This window comes from Hyla sarda, chromosome 8, assembly GCF_029499605.1.
Source record: "Hyla sarda isolate aHylSar1 chromosome 8, aHylSar1.hap1, whole genome shotgun sequence".
Taxonomy (NCBI): domain Eukaryota; kingdom Metazoa; phylum Chordata; class Amphibia; order Anura; family Hylidae; genus Hyla; species Hyla sarda.
In genome coordinates, this window is record NC_079196.1 from 98025366 (window position 1) to 98052972 (window position 27607).

The 27607-nt window shown below is 40.9% G+C and overlaps 1 protein-coding gene across 7 annotated transcripts in view; it reads right to left on the reverse strand.

Moving 5' to 3' along the window:
- FLACC1 (flagellum associated containing coiled-coil domains 1) overlaps positions 1 to 21263 on the reverse strand; it is a 79484-nt gene extending 58221 nt beyond the window's left edge. The window contains exons 1-8 of one of the 7 annotated variants that reach the window (XM_056536266.1): positions 18324 to 19414; positions 17481 to 17594; positions 16113 to 16167; positions 10129 to 10206; positions 9446 to 9503; positions 2485 to 2618; positions 1935 to 1994; positions 50 to 143 (exon numbers count right to left, since the gene is read on the reverse strand). In XM_056536266.1, the coding sequence (XP_056392241.1) occupies positions 50 to 143; positions 1935 to 1994; positions 2485 to 2618; positions 9446 to 9503; positions 10129 to 10206; positions 16113 to 16135 (447 nt within the window). In that variant the 5' untranslated portion in view covers positions 16136 to 16167; positions 17481 to 17594; positions 18324 to 19414. Of the gene's footprint in view, positions 1 to 49; positions 144 to 1934; positions 1995 to 2484; positions 2619 to 9445; positions 9504 to 10128; positions 10207 to 15012; positions 15082 to 15222; positions 15244 to 16044; positions 16168 to 17480; positions 17595 to 18323; positions 19416 to 21186 lie in introns of those variants that run through there. The other 6 variants (XM_056536263.1, XM_056536265.1, XM_056536264.1 and 3 more) reach the window with 6 other exon arrangements.
- Positions 21264 to 27607: the final 6344 nt, after the last annotated feature.

Genomic DNA, 27607 nt, shown 5'->3' on the forward strand with positions numbered 1-27607 from the left:
CATATAACCCTTGTAGCTGACACATACAAAAGGTGAAAGGTTTACTCACTCTTTTCTGAGTTCTCTCATGTTCAGATATCTCTTGCTTCAGCAATGCAGTAAGTTTAGCAATTTGTTCCTGTAAATCGTCTACAATATTTTCTCTGCAAGGGAATGAATCAAAGTGAAAACATGAACAGTGGATGTTAAAGCAGTATTACTATTTCTAACATTTATCTTGTAAATATGCCATAAATGTCTGATAGGTGCTGGTCCCAGAGGTCAGATCTACAGTATATCTATCTCAAGAAAGGGAGTCCTCTGGTCCTGTTGAAAACAGCCTAGCAATTTACATAACATCTATAGGGGTTTTTAGGAGTTTCTTAAAAAGTGTCATACAGCAAGCTATGCCATTTACAAAACTCCCAATTTACAGGAGCATAGCTTGTTACAGAACTATTAACCTTTGTAGGAGTGTAAACTGCATAAAACAGCCTTTCTTCTGCATCCCAATGGCTCAACTCTTAGACCTACATCTATCAGACATTTAAAGTGCCCTTTTTTCATTTTATACCCTGACTCACCTTTTTTCATTTTATACCCTTACCACCAAAATGCCAATGCGTATCCTTGAGATTGGGGTTATTTTATTGTCATAGGGGCAATTTAATCACAATGTAAAAATATATAAATGGACAGTAAAGAGATCTTTCCAGTGTTCTTCATATTCTTTGGCTGGTAACCATGACAAGGGGGAATCCAGTGAAAAGAAGGTTTTACCGTCATTACAAATGGAGATTCTTTAATGTAAGAGTAGATCAAGTATGAAACTCACTGTTCCATGATGTTGTGAGGTCTGACTCATTAAACACATTCAAATGTGAATTTTTCTAGAAAAACATCATATTACAAGTTATGGATACTAGATTTATGGGGATAGAACATTGATCCAGGGATTTATTATGATATGGAAGTCAGAATTGTTCCCCCTGGTATGGGGCAATTAGCATCTGCCTCTATAAGGGTTTTTTCCCTTCCTCTGGATCAACACAGTAGGGTTATAGGTTTAATTTGATGGACTCCTGTCTTTTTTTTTTCAACCTTATTAACTATGTATCTATAATGTGTGGTGAGGGCAGATGTTGTTATCCTAGGGGCAGATGGCATTAACCCCTTGTATTCGTAATGCCAGGGCATGGTTTAACCGCTGCACCACCCGGAGGTATGCCACTGGATCCTGGGCTAGGCATGGGGCAAATAATGACTCCGAAGCAAAGTTACGGAACAACGGCAAATTTACTGAGGTAGACAAGTGTAATAGTCTTGACAGCTCAGTTAGTTCCAAGAAGGTGACCAGTGACTTCAGAGACCTTAGGGGTCACTGGGACTTGTTGTGGATTTGGACAATTTGCTGCAGGCCCATGCTGACTGTATACAGACTAATCTTGACTGACTTGACTAGACTGACTTCATCCCGTATGTAGCTTACCAGGTTTTGATGTTCACCTGTGGGGTAGCGGATTAGTGGAAGCATGGTAGGGCTTGAGCCTCCTCAGGACACCAGACCCTCTATCAGGACCTGACTGTGCTGAATCTCGGCAAAGACTCAACTGACTAGCTAGCTCCTCCCAGGGTTTATATGGGAGAGACTCTGGAGGGATCCCATAGGTCACCCTATTCGTCACTTGATCACTGGTACATTCCTTAGTTACAACACATGGCAACAGTATTTAAAAGGCATGTAATGTTATATTAACATTAAAATTGAAAACACAATGTATAATTAACCATTTGTATGGCATACATTAAAGAGGGACACCAAAATAGAGTCCACCTGACAGGACAGCAAAAGTACAGGGGTGCAACTCCTGTTCTGGGCTACCCCAAATGGATCATGTGTATGCTGTCCTAGAATAGTAAGACGTTATAAAAATTTCACAGGTTCACATTCCTACCTTCCCTTCAGCGATTTGTCTCTCTTATTTAGCTTCTGCATACTTGCTTGTTCGATGTATCTGGGAAAATCAAGATTAGCATTTTAACCATACAGAAGAAAAATACATATTTAGTAACTTATTATATTGTTCAGCTAGTCAAGAGGGGAAAGAAGGCCAGCAGGTCCTAAAGCTCTGCGTGGAATTGAAGTAACATATCTTATTATTTAGCAAAATGGAAATTGTCCGGGAAAACAATATATTTTTCAGTTCAACTACTTGATCCATATTGTTTAGCTTATTGATCACTCATTGGTTTGAGAAGCATTGGCATTCATAGCAGGTGGTGTATCTGCATATTACATTAAGTAAAATTATCATTATTAAATTGGTGAATTCAGGATCACGCAAGAGAATCCTGAATTATTTTAGTGTACGTATACTCTATACATGATTATGTTTCTATATATTTTGGCATGTAAGAATAAGGTTGGGTTGGCGTTCCTCATAGATTTTGCCTTAAATCATCAAGATAACTTCATGCAAACTTCTCCCATTTTTACCACATTACCTAGGCTTGGGAGGCAGCTCTGTATCATCTGGTGTCTCCACACTTCCAAAAACCTGGTCTTCAAGTCTGACTTCAATATAGTTTTTGGAGCGCTTGATACTGTAACCAGGTGATATGACCTGGTACTTGTCAGTCTAAAAATAAAGTAGACCTGTGAAACTTCTAGCAAAATAATTTAAAATAAATATTAAGGCAGTAAGGAAACCCCTTTAAAATGAATATCTATCAGTAATACAAGACCTCTGGAAACTTAATATGGCAATTTCACAAACAATAAGCAACTTACTGATAAAAGACTTTTATAATTCAGCAAATACTTTACCAAACAGCTTATATTGTTGTAATTGCAGGTTACGCAGTTTGGTATACAATGTGTTACCACAGCAATGTTATCACATTCCTGTATTCTTGGTTGGCACTGGTCTCTGTACACATAAATGTAGTTATTATGTGAAATACTGCACTGATTGAACACAATAAACAGAGACATTTCAATGTGCTTCAATTGTTCCGAACAATAAAATAGCTGGTGAACATCAACTTACTACTTACTATTACGATAATTATATACTGTATCATGTGTCTGTATTTAGGTATACCACATTCCAGTCTGTTGTCAGTCCTGGTGGATCCATTTCTGATAACAAAGGCCACTTTCTGTTAGGATCTTCGTATAAGTAAAGGGGTGAACAATCCCTAATATTTCCATTTTCAGGGAATGCTTTACCTATCCCAGGTGACAGTCTCAAGTCCTTTCTCTGTGCATGATCGCAAGAGTCCCAGTGGTGGGAAAACCAGTACTCAGATATACAAGGCATGTCTGGAAAGTATCCAGCCAAGACATTGATGTATCCCGGCAGGTAAGGAGAGTGGACTGGAATGTGTATGTTCGAACAATGACTTCCCTGTACTAAACAGTGAAAGCACTGTAAGCTGCGGAGTGAGCATGTGTACTGTGTGGCTGTTGCATTCAAAATGGAAGGGTAGAGCAATTAAATGGGTATACCAGGATTTTTGTTTTATTTTACTATGCTACAGGGGCTGCGAAGTTAGTGTAGTTCATAATACAGTGTCTGTACCTGTGTGTGATGGTTTTCTCACAATTCTTATGTGATTTTTACCCCAATATTTATTTTTAACAACATACAAAATTACTGTTGTCTCAGATTTTTCCCAGGTTGCAATGCGGCCAAGACCTGACATCACTAGTTAGCTCCCTGATGAGAGGGAGCCTGTCTGCTTCAATGGGTGGAGCGATCGCTTGGTGGGAGAGAGAGTAATCTGCAACTAATGCAACAGCTGTAGGCACCCTGATTGAAAATGCCAGATCTTTTGAATGGATGCAACTCATTTATGTTTCAACAGGGGGGGGGGGGGAGGAAAATGGAATTATGGCATTTGTAGTAAAAAAAGAAAACTAAAACAGGAAATATCAGTTCACGAAAAGCTAGCCACAGTGTTATGGTAATCTCCCAACATAGCCATTTAGCCCCAACACAAGCGCAGATCCTTCCTAAGCATGTCCATCACTGTCTGGCAGGTATGTATTAAAATCACCTTATGGTGGATAACCCCTTTAATTTACATAAAATTTTGTGTTAAAGTGGAGCTGTCAGCAGGTTTTTACGCTATACAGTAAGGGCGTGTCTGCATAGGGCTTTTGACTAGAGATGTCAAGACCTATGGTTGCAGGGTTAATGAGATCTGAAACTTATAAACCACAAAGTGGGCACTAGAACCATTTATTTTCCAACCTCTAGCAACAAATACACAAATTATATTCTTCATTGAGAATAGAAATAGACACATAAGATTAAAAACCAGCAGTGTGTTGTGTTTCCTGCTAGGAACATTCACACCAGTATGTAACTGTACAACAGCATGATCAGCTGGAGACTATCAGTGCAAATTTCATGTAGGGCAAAAAGTATTCCTGTCCAACAGTTATTTTGAGACCAACTACACTGCAATTTAAAACCAAGAAATCACAGCCCCCCTCAATGTTTCACCACTACTGTAGCTTTGTCAAGAGGCATATGGGCTATGGTGAAAGAATTCCAAAAGGGGGTTTAAATAACCTCCCAAGAGTGACCTCATAGTTAGTATGGTCGAAAAAAGACACACGTCCATCAAGTTCAACCAAGGGATTGAAGGGAAGGGGTATGGTGGGATAAAGCGGAAGGGATGTAATTATATTTCTGCATAAGCATTAATGTTATTTTGTTCTAGGAATGTGTCTAACCCTGTTTTAAAGCCTACAACTGTTTCTGCTGTGACCACTTCCTGAGGTAGACTGTTCCATAAATTCACAGTTTTTCCCCATATTTTTTTGTATGGGTCATTTATACACTTATATACGTTGATCATATCCCCCCTTAAACGTCTCTTCTCAAGTCTAAACCAATGTAATTCTTTTAATCTTTCCTTATAGCTAAGATGTTCCATGCCCCATATTAGTTTAGTCGCGCGTCTCTGCACGTTCTCCAGCTCCACAACGGTCCCTTTTATGAACGGGTGACCAAAACTGAACAGCATATTCCAGGTGAGGCTTTACCAATTATATTATAATTAGTATTATTTCCCTGTCACTTGAGTCAATGCCTCTTTTGATACAGGACAAAATCCTGCTGGCCTTAGAAGTGGCTGCCTGACACTGCTTGCTATTCTGCTGTCTATGGTCTACAAGTACACTCAGATCCTTCTCTACCAGTGACTCTCTCAGTTTAACCCCCCCCCCCCCCCCCCAAAAGGATGCATGCATGTTTTTAGTACCCAGATGCATAACTTTACATTTATCCACATTGAACCTCATTTGCCAAGTGGATGACCAGACACTTAATCTATCCAAGTCATCTTGTAACTTATGCACATCCTCTATAGACTGTGCCGTACTACAAAGCTTGGTGTCATCTGCAAAAATAGAAACAGAGCTGTTAATCCCATCCTCTAAATCATTAATAAATAAATTAAACAAGAGAGGGTGCAGTACACATAAACATTAGGGTTGCACCTTGGGGTACAACACTAATAACCGGGGACCAATCAGAGTACGAATCATTGACCACCACTCTTTGGGTACGATCCTTCAGCCAGTTTTCAATCCAGTTACAAACTAAAGTTTCCAAAACCAAAGACCTTAAATAACCTATTAGACGTCTATGAGGGACAGTATCAAAAGCTTTAGCAAAATCCAAAAACACTATGGGGGAGATTTATCAAAACCTGTGCAGAGGAAAAGTTGCCTAGTTGCCCATAGCAACCAATCAGATTGCCTCTTTCATTTTGGAGAGGCCTTGTTAAAAATGAAAGAAGTGATCTGATTGGTTGCTATGGGCAACTTTTCCTCTGCACAGGTTTTGATAAATGTCCCCCCTATCCACAGCCAATCCTCTGTCAAGGCTTTTACTCACATCTTCATAAAAGCGAAATAGATTGGTTTGACAACTTCTATCCTTAGTAAACCCATGCTGGCTATCACTTATAATACTATTCACCCCAAAGTATTCCTGTATGTAGTCCCTTATGAGTCCTTCAAACTATTTTCCCACAATGCCCGTTAAGCGTACTGGTCTATAATTACCTGGGGAAAACGTAGAGCCCTTTTTGAAGATTGGCACCAGATTTGCTTTTGCGCCAGTCCCTCGGCACAAAACCTGACACCGGAGAATCTCTAAATATCATGAACAAGGGTACAGATATTACTGAACTTACCTCTCTAAGAACTCTTGGGTGTAGTCCATCCAGTCCTCGAGATTTGCTTACATTTGCTTTACTTAATTTATATTGGATCATCTCTACATTAAGCCAGTTCAGTACATTACTTGATGTATTACCAGCACTGGCCCGACCTGGTCAGCTCCTCCCTCTTCCTTCGTATATACAGAACTAAAGAACCCATTCAGTAGCTCTGCCTTCTCTTGATCGCTAGTGACCACCTCCTCCATTATCATTATTAAGGGGTCCTACATGCTCTCATTGTTTTTTTTGGCATTTTATATATTTAAAACATTTTCGGGATTTGTTTTGCTTTCTTTGGCCACCTGTCTCTCTTTTTGAATCTTTGCTGTTTTTGTAAAATTTTTACAGATTTTATTGAGCTCTTTGTAATGTTTAAATGCTATAGCTGACCCCTCAGATTTGTATTTTTTTTAAACAATTTTTGTTGTTGTTTATTGTTCTTTTAACATCAGTTGTCAGCCATGCAGGATTTAGTTTTAATCGTTTATACTTGTTCCCCTTAGGAATAAAACACCTCCTCCCAGTCTATGTCCTAAAGTGCAGCTCTCAACCCAGGGAAATTTGCCTTTTTAAAATTATATGGTTTGCCCTCCCAACCGGTCTTTGTTTTCTACACTTTAAGCCAAAAGCAACTATACTGTGGTCGCAATTACCAAGGTTTTCACGCACAGTTACATTCCCAACCAGCTCTGCATTGTTAGAAATGACCAGATCTAACATCACTTCTTTTTGGGTCCTCCACAAACTAGTACTTATGAGCTGCTAAAGTTGAGTTGTTCTTTTCTGTCTAAGTGCTCTCTGATGACACCTGTCTTGGGAAATGTCCAGAGTAGAAGCAAATCCCCATAGCAAACATTCTGCTCTGTGCAGTTCCCGAGACAGACAGATGTCAGCAGAGAGCACTGTTGTCAGAGAGAAGAAAACAACTCAACTTCAGCAGCTGATAATTATTGGAAGGATTAAGATTTTTTTTTAATAGAAATAATTTACAAAATCTATTTAACTTTCTGAAACCAGTTGATATATAAAAAAATGTTTTTTTTCCTGGAATACCCCTTTAACCCCTTAAGGACTCTGCCCATTTTGGCCTTAAGGACTCAGACAATTTAATTTTTACGTTTTCATTTTTTCCTCCTTGTCTTCTAAAAATCATAACTCTTTTATATTTTCATCCACAGACTAGTATGAGGGCTTGTTTTTTGCGCGACCAGTTGTCCTTTGTAATGACTAACTCATTATATCATAAAATGTATGGCGCAACCAAAAAACACTATTTTTGTGGGGAAATTAAAAAGAAAAAAGCAATTTTGCTAATTTTGGAAGGTTTCGTTTTCACGCCGTACAATTTACAGTAAAAATGACGTGTGTTCTTTATTCTGAGGGTCAATATGAATAAAATGATACCCATTATTACATACTTTTATATTATTGTTGTGCTTAAAAAAAATCACAAACTTTTTAACCAAATTAGTACGTTTATAATCCCTTTATTTTGATGACCTCTAACTTTTTTATTTTTCCGTATAAGCGGCGGTATGGGGGCTCATTTTTTGCGCCATGATCTGTACTTTTTTTTATACCACATTTGCATATAAAAAACTTTTATTACATTTTTTATAATTTTTTTAATAAAATGTATTAAAAAAGTAGCAATTTTGGACTTTTTTTTTTTTACGTTCACGCCGTTCACCGTACGGGATCATTAACATTTTATTTTAATAGTTTGGACATTTACGCACGCGACGATACAAAATATGTCTATAAAATTTATTTTTTACGCTTTTTGGGGGTAAAATAGGAAAAAACGGACGTTTTACTTTTTTATTGGGGGAGGGGATTTTTCACTTTTTATTACTTTAAAATTTTTTAACATTTTTTTTACACTTGAATAGTCCCCATAGGGGACTATTCATAGTAATACCATGATTGCTAATACTGATCTGTTCTATGTATAGGCCATAGAACAGATCAGTGTTATCGGTCATCTTCTGCTCTGGTATGCTCGATCTCAGACCAGAGCAGGAGACGCCGGGAGCCGGACAGAGGCAGTTGAGGGGACCTCCGTGCATCGTTCTGAATGATCGGGTCCCCGCAGCAGCGCTGCAGGCGATCCGATCATTCATTGAAATCGCGTACTGCCGCAGATGCCGGGATCTGTATTGATCCCGGCATCTGAGGGGTTAATGGCGGACGCCCGCGGGATCGCGGGCGTCGCCAATGGTGGCGGGTCCCAGGCTGCGATCAGCAGCTGGGATCAGGCGCACATGACACAGGCATCGCTCCGATGCCCGCGGTTAAGCACAGGACGTAAATGTACGTCCTGGTGCGTTAAGTACCACCGCACCAGGACATACATTTACGTCCTGTGTCCTTAAGGGGTTAAAATCTCCCATTATTACCACTGTACCCGCCCGGGCAGCCCTCTCTATTTATGTATGCATCTGACCTATCTCATCAGTGGTGTAGGGGGGAGGGGATCTATAGATTACACCAAAAATTTTCTTTTTAGTCTTTCCCTCCTTTTGTAATTCTACCCACAGTGATTCCACATTACCAGAATCATCACACACTATGGCATCGTTCACACTGACTTTCATACCGCTTCTAACATACAGACAGACTCCACCACCTTTCCTGTTTACCCTATCCTTGCGAAACAGTGTAAACCCCTGCAGATTGACAGCCCAGTCATGTGAGGAGTCCAGCCATGTCTCAGTGACCCCAACTATATCATATCTACAAAGAACCAATCAAACATTCATAGAGGATGGGCAGAAACCTTTTTGTCAGAAAATGAGACACCATGACACTGACACAAAAATGTTACCTAATGTGTACACTGGAAAACTAGAAGATGGGGATTGTTAAAACTACTGTGTCCGAGGTTTTGATACAGGATCTTGGCATAAATTGAACTGTGTGAAGTCCCAAGGTCCCTATTTTGAAGGGGACTGAGATGCCATTGTCCTATGTACAATGTTTCATAAATCGTGTAACTACTGTGAATGTCTCTATTTTTCATATTTCATGACTAGGTGATAAATATTCCATGTGGTAAAACCCTTTTAAATCAATATTACATTTTTTTAGTTTGTGTAGTTATAACATAGTCCAAACATTTTAAGCCCAAGAAACCGATTTTAATAGTTAACATTAAACAATATAACAGAGCAAATGAGAGCTCTGCAGACAAAGGTTCATAATCACACGGAATCAAACTTACTTCAATGGATCCACGGCTTTTAGTTCTTGTGCCATTCATTCTTGGACAAATCCACTTTCTGTGTAAACAAACAGTGAGAGGAAACTTGACAATATGACAAACAAATTGGAGATAAATGCAACAGAGGAAGTTACTGAATTAAGACACATAAAAAGTAAGAATGTTACAGTTTGCTTATTTTGGAAACATGGCTTTTGTTTATAATGGAAGCTACCATACTGTGCTGTACCGATGTATGACAAACTCCAAAGGGAAATGCTCCTCATTGAGGAAAGGGCAATGAAGATGTACGGAAGTCATTCATACTCCACTAGGAACACCAGGAAGAAGCATATGCAAAGCAGCTCTATGATTTCCCTTTAAGTCAAAGTTTAAAATTTCTTTAAGCAGCCTTAGAGCATGACTGGGGATTTAATAACTCAAGCCAGAAACTCCCCCAGAAGGGAAAGTTACAGACTCCACGGATTTGTGATGGTGCCATTATTTTGATGGTAAGAATAAAGCTGCTTTCTGTACTATTTTTGATGACCAAAGTGAAGGACACCTTCTGCTGAAATCCCAAGTACAGATGTGAATATAGCCTTATTTACCAAAAATCTATCAATTAATGCGGAACAAAGACAAAGCAAAGACACAACAAGGACAAGTCAAATATTGTACTTTAGGTAACCACATAGACTTACTTGTCATGAGAAGATGACTTGGCAGATGATAGATTTCTTCCAGGATCTCTTAAAGTAGTAAACGCTGGAGGAGAAGTCCTTTAGAAAAAGAACAGTGTACATTCATTTTTACAAACATGGTTTTCTCCTGTATACCAAATATTACAAAGTATTTTGAATTTAGTTGAAGGGGTTGTCCAGGGACACAAGTAAGTTATTAACTTTACTTTGAAATAGGATTAAAATTAAATTAAAAAAAGATTGTAATATTCTTCTGTGCCTTGACAACCCTTTTAAAAAGAAACTGTGGTCAATATAATATTAGTATTTTATATCATTTTGTAGCCTTGTTTTGTAGTCCATCCAGTTTTTATGCCAAAGCCAGAAGTGGATGCAGCAGGAAAGAGAAAGATCAGTCTTTACTTTATATTTCCCAATCCTTTTAAATCCACTTCTGGCTTTGGCTCAAAAAAAATAAAAAACTGTCACACATGCCGATTATAGATCCATGTTGCCCATCACAGAGAAAGGTTTCCTTCTCTCCACTGTGGTAAACTGCCCCCTTGTTGCCAATGTAATAATATACTCTACAGACCATTAGCAGACAACTAAAGCTGAAATGATGTATGCATACATCCTAGTATAGTAATACTGACTCAAGTTTTAATATTAGAGGACTGCTGGTGTAAGGTAACCTCAACAAGCCTTGACATGCAAGATGACAAAGTATCATAAATCTCTGTCTGTTTCAGGAACATTTGGCAAGGGGCGTCAGTTTCTTATCACCAAGGAGTGATGAGCAGCAGACATAGTTATTGGAAGACATTTCAGTGGAAGCTTGTAGACGTCTGTAGATGTATCATGGAGCCCAGAAATACCAAGACTTTATAAACCCATGTTCAAGTCTGAATCTATATTTGAAGTTATTACTGTGGTCTTTGTCTGTTTGAACTGCCTCGAAGTGTCAAGCTATCGGTATAGTAAGGATCTGTACCAAATAATAATCAAATATTGCAAAAACATAGTTTTTAATGATCTATTAAAATGATAAATAATAAAGACTAGTGATAGCAAATTATCAAAACCGAAAATAATAACCTTGGTATGTATATGGGAACACAATACGAATTACTACAATACTACTTAGAGGCATGCCATGGGAGTGTCACTGATTGTAGGCCAAACCCAGTCAGATTATTCAAATGGGTTAGCATAGGGATACCCTTAGGGTATGTTCACACTACAGAATTTCCCGCGGAATTCCGCAGTGTGAACTTAACACTAGTGTTAATTGGTCTCCGCGAGACCCGTTCACACTGCGGAATTTCAGCGGCGGACAATTCCGCTGCTGAAATTGTTCCGCGCAAAGAAAGAACATTTTCATTCTTTGCGCGGAAGTCCGCGAGCACTGCATAGCCGTCAATGGTCCTTCCACCGCCGCCGGCTGCCAGTCTGAATCTCGGCTCGCTGAATTAAGCGACCGGAGATTCCGTTCACACTCTGTAGTGTGAACATACCCTTAGGGTGTCCTAACTTGAGGGGCTCTCTGTTGCTTAACCTCCTGTCTACTCATGCAAGATAGCCATCCAAATTAGAACGATGCTGCTCAGGAACCTTTTGTCTCTTCCTTCCTCAAGGAAGGACCCTAACTAGCGGGATCAGGATAGGCAAGGGACCTATGCTAGCTTGCCAAAAACAAAACACACTGTAAAGTGTAAAATAAGATGTATAACAATGTTGCATCAATAAACCATTCAGCTGAATGTGGCACCAATTTACATGTAGAAACTCCACAAAATACCCATACACCAACAACATCACCCTAAGTGATACAAACAAACAAACACAATTACATATAAATAAACATATAGGGTTTATACTGTTCTCAAGTAAGATCCCAGTAACTGAATGTGTTATTTATGAATGAGGTTCTGTATGCAGCTGACTGTCTATATGTAGTGAGTATCCAAATCAGTGAGTACTGGTATTCGTATAGAAAACTAGTGTTTATTTCAAGGGATATACCAAAACAAATGGTTATAAAACTTGAAAAACACACTATGAGCTATCAATACCAACACATTAGAACCAGATCATGTAAAATATCAATATCTTTATTAAACACATATGAACAAAGTACACATACAGATAAGGAAACGAAAAAAATAACATAAAATCAAGGCACTACAATAACAGCCACAGAAGATGGGGGCAGACAAGATGTATGGCACAATTTCATGGAATACAGGGAAATACAGGTGTGCAAGAAGATACAAATGTAATTAAGTAATCACTGAATGCAATCCACAGAATATACAATCAAGTATAAAGAATAAAGGGTGTATCAGTGAAAAACCAAAACAGGTCCTAAAATGAAAATAAAGCAGACGGAAATAACATAGGAAAAAGGAATGAAAAAGACACCATAAGGTCTTCCTGCCATGCAGCCACACACCTGCCTCAGGAGCTTTCTGTCTCTTCCTTCCTCAAGGAAGGACCCTAACTAGCGGGATCAGGATAGGCTAAGTGGCCTATTGAAAGCTCCGTCACACCAGGAGTGGTGAACTCGCCCTGAGTTAAATACTCATCCCCTTTAGTTGGTCTCAGCCAAGCCAGATCACCCTGCTCTGTACTGATGAGGGGTAAGAACCCCAAAACAGCCATCTGCAGATGGGTAGAAACTTCCCTTTTGGGTAGTAAGTCTGGCTTGGCATTAATCCCGATCAGTTTTTCATATTCCGTAACTGAAGCTAAGCTGATACCAGGGAACATCACCTGAGAAGGTGATGTAATGAGCTGCTTTGCATATGAATATTCATATATATATATATATATATATATATATATATAAAAATATTAAAAATATTTTATGCAGAGGCATGCACCTTAGTAGATGAATAGTTCATGCAAATGTGGCACATATAGCTGTTTAGAAAGAGGATGTGGCAAAGACTGGAAGCTGGAAGATAATCTTATAATCTTTGCAGATGACACCAAGCTTTGTAGCACAGTACAGTCTATAGAGGATGTGTATAGGTTACAAGATGACTTGGATAGACTAAGTGTCTGGGCATCCACTTGGCAAATGAGGTTCAATGTGGATAAATGTAAAGTTATGCATCTGGGTACTAATAACCTGCAGGCATCGTATGTCTTAGGGGGGAATAGACTGTCAGAGTCACTGGTAGAGAAGGATCTGGGTGTACTTGTAGATCACAGACTACAGAATAGCATGCAATGTCAGGCTGCTGCTTACAAGGCCGGCAGGATATTGTCATGTATAAAAAGAGGCATGGACTCAAGGGACAGGGACATAATACTCCCCCTTTATAAAGCATTGGTTCGGCCTCACCTGGAATATGCTGTTCAGTTTTGGTCGCCTGTACATAAAAGGGACACCGTGGAGCTGGAAAGGGTGCAGAGACGCACGACTAAACTAATATGGGGCATGGAACATCTTAGCTATGAGGAGCGATTAAAGGAGTTACAATTGTTTAGTCTTGAGAAGAGACGTTTAAGGGGGGATATGATAAACCTATATTAGTATATAAATGGCCCATACAAAAAATATGGAGAAAAACTGTTCCAGGTTAAACCCCCCCCCAAAGGACAAGGGGGCCCTCCCTCCGTCTGGAGAAGAAAAAGTTTAGTCTCAAGGGGCGACACGCCTTCTTTACCAGCTTTAAAACAGGATTAGATACATTCCTGGAACAAAATAACATTAATGCTTATGAGGAAATATAAAATCCCATCCCTTCCCCAATATCGCGCCACACCCCTACCCCTTAATTCCCTGGTTGAACTTGATGGACATATGTCTTTTTTCGACCGTACTAACTATGTAACTATATAACACCTAGATATATAGGTTTGGTGGTGGCCATTCCTGGGTAGCTTCTATTTAGCTCAGTGTCCATTCCTATGGGGTAATAGAATTGTGGTGCAGTAGCACCTCTCACCCGATGACTTGAGAGGATCACTCTTACCCGCTATGACTGCAGCTGGTTAGCTGGCGCCGGATGCTGGTGAGTCTGGGGAGGGAGGGGATCTTGATGTGAATGTCCTGTAGCGTGTGATGTTGGCATCCTCCTCATGTTTGCTGCGTGCCACTAGTGAAGTTTTCTGTGATAGATTCCTAGAGGCCAGTTTTCTGTATAAAGCTATATGTTATAAGATCTGGTGGTGCAATAAATTAGATTACGCAATGCTAGATGCGTTTTGAGGCTCTGCTAAAACTCTTTTTCAATAGCTAAGCTTAGGAGGATTTCAAAGCCATCTTGTATTCAATGTATGCCCAGCATTATATGGGATTTCTGGACAATCTATACCAGTGGTCTTCAACCAGAGGACCTCCCGATGTTGCAAATCTACAACTCCCAGCATGCCCGGACAGCGGTTGGTTGTCCGGGCATGCTGGGATTTGTAGTTTTGCAACATCTGGAGGTCCGAAGGTTGGAGACCACTCTCCTATACTTTACGTTGTACGGATCCCTCAACATGGTTTCAACTAACGATCGTTCATTTGGAAGGAATTACCATCGTATATTGAGGGACCACTGTATTCTATTGATGCCAAATATTTTATATATGATATATATATATATATTTTTTTTAAATACCACTATAGGGGCGACCTGCACAGGCCCTGCAGCTAACTCATAGTGTTTTTTTTCAAGTTGTATAACCAGTTGTTTTGGTACATCCCGTGAAATAAACTCAAGTTGTTTTATATACTAATACCAGTCCTCACTGATTGGATACTCACTACATATAGACACTCAGCCGCATTCAGAACCTCATTCATAAATTACATATACACTTACAGGGACCTTACTTGAGAACAGTATAAACCCTACATGTATATTCATTTTTAGGTTGTACAGGGTACACAACCTCTTCATGTACCTGTTCTCGTTCGGTCCATCACACACAATGGGGGAGATTTATCAAAACCTGTGCAGAGGAAGAGTGGTGCAGTTGCCCATAGCAACCAAAAAATGAAAGAAGCGATCTGATTGGTTGCTATGGGCAACTGCACCACTCTTCCTCTGCACAGGTTTTGATAAATCTCCCCAAATCTATTGTTTTGAGCTACCTATAATCCTCCACAATTACATATAAACCTATCCGATGCGCTTCGCTGTGTTGTGTGCACAAAGATGCATCTCATCAGGGAAATTGTTAACCATTGAAAGCCCTCATAAAAACATAAAAGAACGTCCAGATATGAGGTCCCTAGTGTCTCAACACCTTGAGAGAGATTTATCAAAAACTGTGCAAAGGAAAAGTATGCCCAGTTGCCCATAGCAACCAGATGGCTTTTTATTTTGCAGAGGCCTTGTTAAAAATAAAAGCAAGCTGATTGGTTGCTATGGGCAGGTTTTCATAAATCTCCCCCCTTGTGACTGTATATTTAAGATTGTAGAAAAGTTTATAGGTACAAGCCAAAACTCCTATTTCCTAATAAGAATAAATACCCCAGCTCAGAAAGGATATGGAAAGGGCTTAAAGTAATGGCTCTTTAGGATATCAATGTTTACCTGCACACTTATTGATAGTTGGTGCATTTGTTAAGCGGGAAAAGCTACGCCAGGCAAAAAATCCCCCAAGAATCAATTAGATCTAAATACATCCTTAAGCCTATGTCAAAACTTTTTCTAGTAACCCTATGTAGCCATTGCAGTCTGCCCTAACTCCAACCTGTGCCTTCAATCCTTAGCCAAGGTGCAGAAAATTCAGGGCTCCCAAATAACTGTCCAGACTGGGGCCCAGCCCTTCTTTAAAGTGGGACACTCCCTCAGTCTATCCCGATACCCTGGTAGACAGGGACCATTTCAGTGGAAGCTTGCAGACTTCTGCAGATCTATAATGGAGCCTAGAAATACCAAGACTTTACAAACCCATGTTCAAGTTTGATTCTATATTTTATTTTTTTACCGTGGTCTTTGTCTGTGCGAACTGTACATTTCCTTTGAAAAGCATCCATTTCTAGATCCTGAACTCACATGATTGAAAGAAAATCCTGCATAAGTGGTCATGGTGGGGTGCTTTTAGATCCACCTATAAAAGAGGAAAGACATATAGCAAAAGTGGAGCTATGACCTGCAAACACAAGATACTGTATATCTTTAATTCTATGATATATTATATGCAATGCATTAAAGAAGTTTTCAGAACCTTTTCCTTTTTTACATTTTGTTACATTGAGGCCTTGTGTTAAGTATTCCCCCATCAATCTGCACTCAATAACTCATAAGAATGTGAAAACAACATTGAAATTTAACGAATTTTAAAAAAGCTCTGGGGTCTCCAATATCCCTTGATAACCTTTGAGATGTTTCTACACCTTGATTGGAGTTCCCTGTAATAAATTCAGTTGATTGGACAGGATTTGGAAAGACACAGCCCTGTCTATATAAATCCATGGAATTATTTTGGATATTAACATCATACATTTAAATCTTTTTCTTGGATTAAAGAAAGTGTTAATCCTAGGAGGTGGGACCATTCATTTTTTGGTGTTTTATTTTGTAAACTTGTTATGCCTTGACAAAGATTCTACTGGAATGCGTCTCCCATTTTAATATGTTATAAATAACGCTGATATAGTTTAACTTATTTTTTCTGAGCTGGATTAGAAGCAGGGCCGGACTGGGACCAAAAATAGGCCCGGGCATTTTAGATCAGGCAGCCCATTTCGGTAATGGGTGTGGCTATGTGAAGGCGGAGCCACAATGGGGAGGGACCAAATGTCAAGTATAGTTGGGTATAATAGGGTACATAACGGGGAAAAAAATATGACATACTGTGTATATATATGTACATACACATATATATATATATATATATATACACACACATATACATACACACACACACACATTAACAAAGCTAAGACCATTTCCTGTGATAAACACATGTACCTCTAAATAAATCATATAGTTACCGAATAACACCGGTACCATACATATTACCATCATACTGTTATTGACCAAATCCTGTATACAACCAGTATTGCCAATAATATCAGTATACAAGGAGGAATATTATCTCCATACTTATTGCCATCATCACTATTACTGACCAAATCCTGTATACTGAGACCAATATTACCAATAATACCCGTATACAAGGGGGATTATCATCACCATACATATTACCATCATACTGTTACTGACCAAATCCTGTATACTGAGACCAAAATTACCAATAATACCAATATACAAGGGGGAATTGTACTGTTACTGACCAAATTCAGAGTACCAGGACAAATATTACCAATAATACAAATATACAAGGAGGAAATATCCCCCATACTGTGACCATATAGTGGTAGACAGTAGCTCTACACAGGCTTTGCAGTGATTACATACAGTTACATCAGGTCACGTCTTCTCTAATTGAAGTCGTTCACTCTTCTTTTTCTTCTCCATCCAGTTCAGACTGCCATGATGATTTCTTCCAGCCACAAACCGTCTCCATTGAACCTGCCAGACAAACATTTTAGGCTATGCCCTTTTCAAGCACCTAAAGTGCCCAAAACAGTAATAATAACCCCCTTGGTGTCTCACACAGTAAATTGTGTAGATAGGTGGGTTGGGGAAGAGTAGGTATGTCCCCCACCATCAAGTAGACAGGTCCCTTTACCTAGTTCTCCCGAATACACAGGTGCCCTGAATAGATAGGTGCCACCTCTAGGTAGCCCCCCCCCCCCCCCCAGTGTACTACCTAGAGGTGGCACCTATCTATTCAGGGCACCTGTGTATTGTAGCCGCTGCCCCCTGTAGTTACTCACTGTAGGTGTAGCCCTTTGTATATAGTTGCAGCCCACCCGTATATAGCAGCTCCCTTTCTGTAGTTGTAGTGGCAGCCCCCTTTAGCTAGTTTTAGAGCTGCTGCACTGTCGGGCAGGGCCTGGGTGCCCTACATGTCAATCTGTCCCTGGATATAACAGAAATAGATACATGAGATACATAGATAGATATGAGATAGATAGATTCATATGAGATAGATAGTTATATTAGTGTTTCCCTGCAAGGATGACTCCAGCTGTTGCAAAACTACAACTCCCAGCATGCCCACACAGCCAAAGGCATGCTGGGAGTTGTAATTTAGCAAAAGCAGAAGGCACCCCGATTAGTAAACACTGAGATAATGTCTTCCACTGCCTCCCAAACGGCAACCGTTCCCTCCCCTTTTCCCCCCAGGAAACTCACCTAATAGATGGGCTGAATCAGTGGTGGGCAGGGGAAGTTCTCCTGATCCAGCAGCACGGGCGGGAGTCAGAGTCTGGTGGAGCAGCCGCAGCACAGGAGCTTGAGGGGGGGGGGGGGGGAGAGGAGGAGAAGCGTCCCTCACTGCTCTCCTGCTGACAGAGAGTCACAGCCACGGCCCCTGCGCTTGCTTTAAAGGGCCAGCAGGTTTAATGTCGAAAAACCCAAGATAATGGTGCTGGCAGTGGCTGGGCCCTCTCTCTGGCTGGAAGACCCAACAACAGTTCGCCCCTTCTTTGCTGTGGGCAGCTGTTGCAGGGGGGGGTGAGGGGCAGGGATTAAGAGACGTGCCTGTGCGGCCCATCTATATACAGGCACACCAGAGCAATGTCCTAAAGCTGCACCGCGGCCACCACTCAAAGTGCTGTTACATAGCATTACACTTAATGGCACGCCGACACAAACTGTCAGTTTAATACTTTGAGTTTTAATACTGCCGATGGACAGTTTCAAAGCAGCGGCCAAAGGCCGTCTGCTCCTGATGCAGAGTGTGTATGTGTGTGTCACATCCCGGGAGGAGGAAGGCCCTGCGGAGTCATGGCAGCCGCTGGAGGGGAAAAAAAAAAATGCAGCCACATCTCAAAGAGGCCCCAAGGCCGGCGGCCCATCGTCAATTTTCCCGGAATCCCGGCAGGCCAGCCCTGATTAGAAGTGCTGGGAATTTCTTTCCTTCTGGAATCATGTTCACACATAAAAGCCTGCCTTGAGTTTTCAAAAAAAAAAAAAAAAAACACCTAAATGGACTGTGAGAAACTAGGTTGTTATCTCGTCTGATAAAACCAAGATACAATTTTTTGGCCATAATCCTAATTGTCATGCCTGGAGGAAATGCTGTTCATCTGCCCCATACCATCAATACAGTGAAATATTGTTATGGCAGCATCACACTGGTGGGGCGCTATTTAGCGTCTGAGACAGGGAGACTGGTCAGCCTTAAGGCAAAGCTGAATCGAGCAAAGTACAGAGATTTATTCAACCAAGTGCTCTGGACCTCAGACAAAGCTAAGGGTTCACCTTCTAACAAGACAATGCCGCTTGGCACCTCTTATAGGATGCAGGTAGTGTGATTAAGTAATTAGGGTAAGCTGGATTATATTCAGGGGGTACTGTATGTGGCAGGGTCATATTCAGAGGGTACAGTATGTGGCAGGGTTATATTGAGAGGGAAGAGTGTGTGTCAGGATTATATTCAGAGGGTACAGTATCTGGCAGTAATATGTCAAAATGACCATCCTGCTACCCCTTTAAAGTCTGGCAATTGAGCAAAATGTCTTTGAGTGCACCATAGAGGTATTTCTAGCAGTCAGCAATCTCAGACCACCCCTGTAATAATTTACCTGTCTTAGACATAACTGCATGTCACTTTTTCAACAACCCAACATCCATCACTATTTCCAGCTGGGGGCATTATATATTTTTTGTCAGTGAGTGTATATTGCAAGTGATGAAGCATATTACCATTTTTATGTGGATGATTAATGTGTGAAGCCCATAGCAATGCAGATGCTGCTTCCCTATGGGACACAAAAAGTAGATAAAAGCCTGCAACCTGATGCTGCTGGAGAAAAAGAAGGAATGTTGAAGTTAAAGGGGTCCGTCAGTTAGGAAAGCTTTGATTCATTTCAATGGTCCCTTAAAAATGTGCAGATCATTCCCACTGTGTGAAAGTAGTATTACATAGGCCATATACAGATAGATGAGATATGTCCTTAAGAGAATTATAATCTATTGGTAACTCTCTCCACTTTGCCTAAAATGGGCATTCCCATCTGTCACTTTTATTTCCCCGTACTGTACAAAGTGGTTTACAGATCATCACTTGAGTACATTCAGCTTATTACAGTATATGGTTGTATTCACATGTACAGTATCCTGCGCACATTTGATGTGCAAGATTTGAAGCTACAGAATGAAGCTGTGTTCAATTAGTTTATATTTAAATCTGCAGCTTCAAATCCTGTGCATCAAATATGCACAGAATACAGTATATGTGAATAGACCCTAAGGGTAGGGTCAACACATGACTTTTATGGGTTGGAAAATATGCAGCAGAATACGGCAACGGGTTGCAAAATCTGCTGCATATTTTGTTACCTATTGACTTTGATCGATAGAATAATATGCAGCAGCAAAACACAGTACGTGTGACCCTATCCTTAAATGGCTACACATGGGCCATTTCTTTCCTAGCAGCCTCCCAGTCTGACTGGGAGAGCATGGTAAGTGAGCTATTACAGCTTGTTCACACTGGTGTGGTGCTGAGCGGCGTCCATTACTGTTTGCGGGGGGGTGCGGCCCATAGACTGGTTTGAGTGGCATTGGAGCAGCTCTGCCAGTGGGTCGTTCCCCCCTGTGGGCACTGGTGTCGCGGCGGTGGTGGTCGCTGCCCAGTGCTACGCCATTTTATGCTAGGGACGTTAGAGACCCACTCTAAATAGGTGGCCTTGACGTGGCGAGTGGGCTTGTACTTTTTGATCAAAAATGTATACTAACAACCTGTTAGTTTTTGATATTATGCTGAGAAGCAATCAGATCATTATACAAGATTGTAGAATGCACCATGTCTGTTTTCTACCCGAATTCTACCCTTAAATGGAATTGCACTTTATACAGTCTGGAAATAATTTTAGCTGATAGACAGCCAAGATATCATCTAATGTTATGCACCAAAATGATGTAGCAATAGTTTTAATAAACCGTTCCTTACAAAGATATATTGTAATTGCTCACATTAATTTGATAAATTCATAGTGTTAAACAAATTAACTCTTCAGGTTATAGTTTATAAAAGTAAGAAATACTAAACCTCAGACGTGGCCTTGGGTGCATTGTATCCTCACGGACAGAGATTTTGCTGTCTGGTTGTTAAGATTTCAAAAACCACTTCAGCAGTTTAGGTTTACATGATCTCCATAGGAACAATAAGGCCTCACCTGACTGGTCACAATGTCACACATGGCCAAGTATTTCACATGGAAAGGTTTAACCTCTTGTATACCAAAGGTGTGGCAGATTAAACAAACAAGTATGCTGCGCAGCCCTTTATCATGTTATACTTTACATTGTTAGTGAAGCATTCCAACACCTTTCACAGTTCTCTTCAGCAACCAACCTTACATTAATAAGGATTTGCTTATTAGGATTCCTGATTAATACAGACACATGAAAGACAATACAATACATGTAGTTTTTTTTAATTTAACCCCTTAAGGACATAGGGCGTATCCATACGCCCCCGTTTCCAAGTCCTTAAGGACCAAGGGCGTATGGATACGCCCTGAGCATTTCCGGCCCCCGCCGCTAGCCGGGGGGGAGCCGGGGCCGGATGCCTGCTGAAATCGTTCAGCAGGCATCCCGGCATATCGCCCAGGGGGGTCATTATGTCCCCCCATGTCGGCGATTGCCGCAGATCGCTGGACAATTCAGTCCAGCGATCTACGGCGGATTCCGGGTCAATCGGGTCTCCAGTGACCCGATTACCCGAACAGCCAGAGCCAGCAGGGGTGAGGTGGCACTGGTGCCACCTCACGATCGCCCTGATTCGTCGGCCGGGAAATCAGGGCGCCTGCTGCGGGTGTCACTCCCGCAACCCGCTCCGACCCTCTTCCGGAGGACGTGAGCGGATGCGGGACGTGCACCCCGGGTGCTGGGGACCCCAATCCCCGGCGTCCCTGTTGGGATCGGGGCCCCAGGAGCGACGGCGGCGGCGAGGGACTGATGTGTGCGGCGGCATCGTGGAGCAGCAGCAGGAGGTGAGTGACAGCCTCCTGCTGTTGCTTAGCAACAGCTCCCAGCATGCAAAATGGGCATGCTGGGAGCTGTAGTTATGCAACAGGAGGAGGCAGACCACCACAACTCCCAGCATGCCCTTATGGGCATGCTGGGACTTGTAGTTTTGCAACAGCTGGAGGCACATTCTTTCTATGGAAAAGTGTACTTTCAGCTGTTGTATAACTACAACTCCCAGCTTGCACAAACAGCTAAAGTGCATGCTGGGAGTTGTAGTGGTGCATCTGGTGGTTGCATAACTACAACTCCCAGCATGCCCGTTGGCTGTCGGTGACTGCTGAGAGTTGTAGTTTTGCAACAGCTGAAGGCACACTGAGTTAAGTAGCAAACCAGTGTGTCTCCAGCTGTTGCATAACTACAATCCCCAGCATCCCCAGCCAATGTAGTATGCCTCCGGCTGTTGCATAACTACAAGACCCAGCATGCCCTTCCGCTGTCCGTACATGCTGGGGGTTGTAGCTTTTGCAACAGCTGAAGGCACACTGGTTGCAAAACTCGGTTTCACAACCTGTGCGTCTCCAGCTGTTGCAAAACTACAACTCCCAGCATGCACTGATAGACCGTACATGCTGGGAGTTGTAGTTTTGCAACAGCTGGATGTCCCCCCCCCCCCCCCCCCCAATGTGAACGTACAGGGTACACTCACATGGGCGGAGGATTACAGTAAGTATCCGGCTGCAAGTTTGAGCTGCGGCAAATTTTCTGCCGCTGCTCAAACTGCCAGCGAGAAACTACTGTGAACCCCCGCCTGTGTGACTGTACCCTAAAAACACTACACTACACTAACACGAAATAAAATAAAAAGTAAAAAACACTACATATACATATACCCCTACACAGCCCCCCTCCCCAATAAAAATGAAAAAAGTCTGGTACGCCACTGTACGGAGCCTCCAGCTGTTGCAAAACAACTACTCCCAGTATTGCCAGATAGCCACTGACTGTCTAGGCATGCTGGGAGTTTTACAACAGCTGGAGGCCCCCTGTTTGGGAATCACTGGCGTAGAATACCCCTATGTCCACCCCTATGCAAGTCCCTAATTTAGGCCTCAAATGCGCATGGCGCTCTCACTTTGGAGTCCTGTCGTATTTCAAGGCAACAGTTTTGGGCCACATATGGGGTATCGCCGTACTCAGGAGAAATTGGGCTTCAAATTTTGGGGGGTATTTTCTGCTATTACCCTTTTTAAAAATGTAAAATTTTTTGGAAAACAAGCATTTTAGGTAAAAAAAAAAATTTTATTTTTTTACATATACAAAAGTCATGAAACACCTGTGGGGTATAAAGGTTCACTTAACCCCTTGTTACGTTCCCCGAGGGGTCTAGTTTCCAAAATGGTATGCCATGTGTTTTTTTTTTTGCTGTTCTGGCACCATAGGGGCTTCCTAAATGCGGCATGCCCCCAGAGCAAAATTTGCTTTCAAAAAGCCAAATGTGACTCCTTCTCTTCTGAGACCTGTAGTGCGCCAGCAGAGCACTTTTCACCCCCATATGGGGTGTTTTCTGAATCGGGAGAAATTGGGCTTCAAATTTTGGGGGGTATTTTCTGCTATTACCCTTTTTAAAAATGCTAAAATTTTGGAAAACCAAGCATATTAGGTAAAAAAAAATATTTTTTTTTTACATATGCAAAAGTCATGAAACACCTGTAGGGTATTAAGGTTCACATTACCCCTTGTTACGTTCCCTGAGGGGTGTAGTTTCCAAAATGGTATGCCATGTGTTTTTTTTTGCTGTCCTGGCACCATAGGGGCTTCCTAAAAGTGACGTGCCCCCCAAAAACCATTTGTCGCTCCTTCCCTTCTGAGCCCTCTACTGCGCCCGCCGAACAATTAACATAGACATATGATGTATGTGCTTACTCGAGAGAAATTGGGTTTCAAATACAAGTAAAAATGTTCTCCTTTTTACCCCTTGCAAAAATTCAAAAATTTGGTCTACAAGAACATGCGAGTGTGAAAAATGAAGATTTTGAATTTTCTCCTTCAATTTGCTGCTATTCCTGTGAAACACCTAAAGGGTTAATACACTTACTGAATGTCATTTTGAATACTTTGGGGGGTGTAGTTTTTATAATGGGGTCTTTTATGGGGTATTTCTAATATGAAGACCCTTCAAATCCACTTCAAACCTGAACTGGTCCATGAAAAATAGCGAGTTTGAAAATTTTGTGAAAAATTTCTAAATTGCTGCTGAACTTTGAAGCCCTCTGGTGTCTTCCAAAAGTAAAAACTCATAAATTTTATGATGCAAACATAAAGTAGACATATTGTATATGTGAACCCCCCCAAAAAATAACTATTTTGAATATCCATTTTCCTTACAAGCAGAGAGCTTCAAAGTTAGAAAAATGCAAAATTTTCATTTTTTTCCATCAAATTTGGGGATTTTTCACCAAGAAAGGATGCAAGTTACCATAAAATTTTACCACTAAGTTAAAGTAGAATATGTCACGAAAAAACAATCTCGGAATTAGAATGATAACTAAAAGCATCCCAGAGTTATTAATGTTTAAAGTGACAGTGGTCAGAATTGCAAAAAACGCTCCGGTCCTTAAGGTGAAAAAGGGCTCGGTCCTTAAGGGGTTAATATACAGTAGTTCACCATCCTCCCCCTTGGTGTTTTTCTTCAGGTTTTTAATTTTTTTATTTTTTTTTTACACGACATGGAATTAAAGGGATTTTATTGTTATTTTATGTAAAGGACCTGAAAAAAAAAAAAAAAAAAAAAAAAACTTGACATTGTTGCAGTGGAATGTGAAAAGAAAAATACAATGCTTTAAAATAGATAAATACTAAAAATAAATAATGCTTGTTTTGGAGAAAACACTTGTTCATGGATTGAATGGATTATGAAGGCTAGGAACAGATACAACTTTTGTTTGGCCATTTTTTTTTTTTTTGGTAGAAAAAACACCATAGAAAACTTCCACCTCACTTTTTGAGGCGTTTTTTCCAAAATATCTGCTGTACTAGTCTTGGCGTTAATTCCCAGCTAACACCTGGCCCCCCAAAAAGGTTATACAGAGAGTATGGTTTTTAGGTGATTGACAAAAACAGCAAAAGTGATCCCAGCCTAAAAGATCTATATTAGTCGGCCACTAACACTGAGAAGGCTCATTAAATGGGCACTGATCAGCATGATTTGCACTCGTTACCAGGGCCTGTTTGAGGATATGTTCACACCTGCATATGGCACTGCAGATTTTGCTACATATTGAAGTAAATTGGTAACAAAATCGCTTCAGAAAACCTGCAGCAAAATCTGCATATCCAGACAGTGTAAAAGGGCCCTTAGGTTATAATCCATTAGGGAGTCTTCTTAGTGAACAATTGGCAATATAAAAGTGAATTGAAGAGTGTGTTACTGAGAGTTCTAGTCACCTATATGTAGCTCTAGTTCTGTTGCATATGGATTTTAGATTTCCTCATCAAGAATTGATCAAAAAATCCAGAACCCCTGGTTTGGAACACAAAAAGCACTATTTCTCATCTGTAGAGTGGTTCCTCATTTTACATGGCTTGAGGATACAATATTTTCAACCAACAATGGTCTCTTATGCACCATATGATTACCTGGAAGATCCAATAACATGGTTATTTCACCACCCGTATAAGGTGTATATCACACAAACATAGCAAAAGCCAGAAATGGATTTAATAGGAATGGGAAAGCTGAACAGAATTAAGTAAAAAAAAGTTTAATAACTATCTAACCATTTCCTTGCTTGGTAACCACTTAAGTCATATTACTGAGCATTTCCAAACTGTACACTCAAGTGATCATCAGGTTTTATGTTGGTTAGTAACCCTTATTGGGGAGGGGTAGTTAGTGAGAAACACAAAGATAAGGCTGCAAGTTGCAGTATGTATTTCTATAGTGGCTGAGGTTTCTAGTGAGTAAAATATCTCATTACTGGGCTGGATTAAGGGTTTATGCTGCTCAGTACTGCTCTATAATGTCCTTCACGCGGTTTCTGCTTTTAACCCCTTAAAGAGTAGCTCCCACCATCCTTTTTTTTTTCCTCTTCCCTGTCCCTGCCTATTGCCCATCTATCCCTAACCCCCTCCCAGCCTTTTTTACTATATTAAAAATGGCTTTTTGTCTGCCTGGTAGGGTGCTCACTACCAGGCAGACTTCCCCAGCAGGCGTGACATCACTGATGCCTGGGGGCCGACACTTCCGCCCTTAGTTAATCTATACAGGGTGCCTCCAGCTGTTTCACCACTACAACTCCCAGCTTGCCCTGACATCTATTGGCTGTCAGGGCATGCTGGGACTTGTAGTGGTTTAACAACTGGAGGCACCCTGTGTTGAAAGCAATAACTTTGTTAGGGCCATGGCCGCGGCGCTTCTCCCTGTCAGGCAGGGAGCGTGCGCATTCTGAATGAATTTGGACCGATTGCCCGGAGGGAGACCCCTAGTGGCCGGTTTTCAAACGTAAATTACAATATATTAATTAAAAAAAAAAATAATGAAAATATATTAGAGATATGTTGTAGTACGTTTGTTTTTTTTTTACGGCGTTCAACGTGCGGGATAATTTACATTATAGTTTTATAGTACATGTCATTACAGACGTGGTAATACCTAGTATGTATATGATTTGTGTGTTTTGTTATAATACAGGGCTTTTATTGGGAAAGGGGCATTTCTTTTTATTTTTTACACTTTTATTGAAGAACCTTTTATTATTATTATTTTCACTTTTTGCAGATTATACTATGCTGCAATACATTTGTACTGCAGCACAGTATGACCTGTACACACTACAGCTTTTGCGCACCAGCCTCTGGCTGAATTTCACAGGCTTTCGCAGCAAACAGACAGGAGGTCATCATCTGACCTCGTGCTGCCATAGCAACCAATTGTGACCCGTGATCGTATTGCGGTACCACCGTTTGTGAACAGGGGGAGCACCCTTCACCTCCAAACACCATGGATGCAGTGACCAGGATTGATCATGGCATCTATGGGGTTAATGCTGCCGGGAACGGTGCGATCACGGCCCCGGCAGCGGGACCCCGGCTGTGATTGACAGCCGTGTCCCGCCAGCAAACTCCTGCAGAGCAGGAGATCGCTAGAACGTATGCATATGTCCAGTTGCGCTAACAAGTTAGCAACTTGGATGTATGCATACGCCCTGGGGCGGGAAGGGGTTAAGGATGTGCTATGGAGCAACAGGGAAGCAGGATCTCCTCTTTTGTGTGTACAGTGTATAGGAGTCATCATAACAAATACTCCATTCATCTGGTGAAAAATGCATATACAAGTTGAGTAATTCCTAGAAATAGAGTTGCTCCTCTTGTATGTACACACACACAAAAACTTATGCTAAAAAGTTGCCTAACATACAGGTATACTTTACACCATTTGTAATGCTATCATATTTTGTAATAAATACATTGTTCAATAAAATGGCTTAAAATCGGTTAAA